This window comes from Cyprinodon variegatus, unplaced genomic scaffold (genome assembly GCF_000732505.1).
Source record: "Cyprinodon variegatus isolate N-32 unplaced genomic scaffold, C_variegatus-1.0 Scaffold113, whole genome shotgun sequence".
Taxonomy (NCBI): Eukaryota; Metazoa; Chordata; class Actinopteri; order Cyprinodontiformes; family Cyprinodontidae; genus Cyprinodon; species Cyprinodon variegatus.
The window spans coordinates 1,159,613-1,161,311 of NW_015150566.1; the positions used below are offsets into that span (position 1 = coordinate 1,159,613).

At 45.3% G+C, this 1,699-nt stretch overlaps 1 protein-coding gene across 1 annotated transcript in view; it reads right to left on the reverse strand.

The window, feature by feature from the left end:
- The window catches only part of LOC107084992, a 164,557-nt gene extending 163,503 nt beyond the window's left edge, over positions 1 to 1,054 (reverse strand). Inside the window, exon 1 of the mRNA XM_015375086.1 lies at positions 666 to 1,054. Within this exon, the coding sequence (XP_015230572.1) occupies positions 666 to 784 (119 nt within the window). The 5' untranslated portion in view covers positions 785 to 1,054. The remainder of the gene's footprint in view (positions 1 to 665) is intronic.
- Positions 1,055 to 1,699: the final 645 nt, after the last annotated feature.

The window sequence follows — 1,699 nt, forward strand, 5'->3', positions numbered from 1 at the left end:
CTGCTATTTTCAATGACTACTTATTTTTGTCCAGCTTTAACATCGGTATCGATATCGGTTATCGGCTACATGAGTTTTAAAATATCGGCATATTGGATATCGGCCAAAATAACAATATCGTGCATCCCTAAACGGAAGCCCAAAGTGTGAATGTGTAAAGCAGAAAGACACATGGAAGCCAAGACAAACCATTGCCTCTTTTCCTCCTCCTTTCCACGTCTCCCCGGTTGCATTTAAGCAGCATATTGACTTTATCCTTTCCTGTTCTATCTAAAGAATAAAGGATTTATATTAAAACTGTGCGTCATTGGGAAGAATCTATAGTGGATATCCAGCATGCCTGACAAAACACATCCAATCCAACCTCCACACTTATGTAACACAATGTTCGCAAACCCAGACTCACTAAAACAAAGCACCTTTAATCCTGACAGGTGTGTCTGTTCAGATCAGTTACTCCCCCTCTCAGCATGCACCTTCAGAATATGCTGGTGTTAAATACACATCAGTAAATAAAGGAATTTGACAGGACAAAGCATACAGACAGAAAGAAGAGAGAGACATCACAGGGAAGTGACGGGTTTCCATTGGATATTATTCAGACAGCATGTAGACGAACATGCCTTTGGACACAGACTCAAACACAGCCACAACACATGGGTTACCTGGCTTCTGCCACAGTGCAGCAGTAACTGCCACTGCGCCGCGAGCTTCTGCCCACCCGGATCTCTTCTCGAGACTTGCGGCGGTTGAAGTAGTCGGTGAGTTTCCCAAAACTTGCCATTTCTCTCCCCCCCCCCCCACCTCTCAGTCTGTCTTTTGCCCGGTGTTCCTGGATAAATCTACAAAGGTATGCTTCAGTTCTGCAGAGTTTATTGGTGAGTGAACTCCTAATTTTAAATTCTACCCTCTCTTTGGATGCTCGTATGGTTCAGCCGCAGGTCCGAGACTTCCTTTGCATCATTTTCCAAAGCATCTCAAGCTGACTCTGCCTTTCTCTGCCAGGTTTGGTTCCTCGATGGCTTTCCACTGCGCATGGAGCATATACACTGACTGACTCTCTCAAAATAGTAACGTTTGTAACTGCCTACCCATCGACACAGCAGGAGCACTGCCCCCTCCTCCCCTCCGCTGGAGAGCAGACAAGAAGGAGGAGAGAGAGAAAGAAAATGAAAGAGGGAGGGTGTCTCAGCGACGATCTCCTCACAGGCTCGTGGGAGAATATGAACTGCAATGATGCTTGCACCTAAACCCACCCCCTCTTTTTCTCGCTCTCTCTGTCTCCTTGTTTAATATATATTTTTTCTGTGCCTGCTGTTTCATGCATGAGTCTCATCACTTGATGAACACAAACACAGCCCTCAATCAAAGCTGGAGAGCAGAGAACCTCGTTCTCTCCTTTCTGTCTCACCACACACCTAACTGCAATCTGGGGGACACCTGCTCCACAATCACATCTTCACCTGTTTGTCTGTGTGTGCCTGTCCATGTGTGTGTGTGTACATACTCTCCTTATCAGTAAAGAAAACAGAAGGCGAGGGGTTGAGGTTGGAAATTAGAGGAAAAAGCAGAGGAAAAAGCAAGCATACAGTGAGGGGCTTTTAGTAAAGCTCTTATTAAAGGTGAAATCCTAATGTTTTCTCACGATCATTTTGGAACTAGACCTAATGTTTGCATCTTCCCCACAGAATCTCTCAGG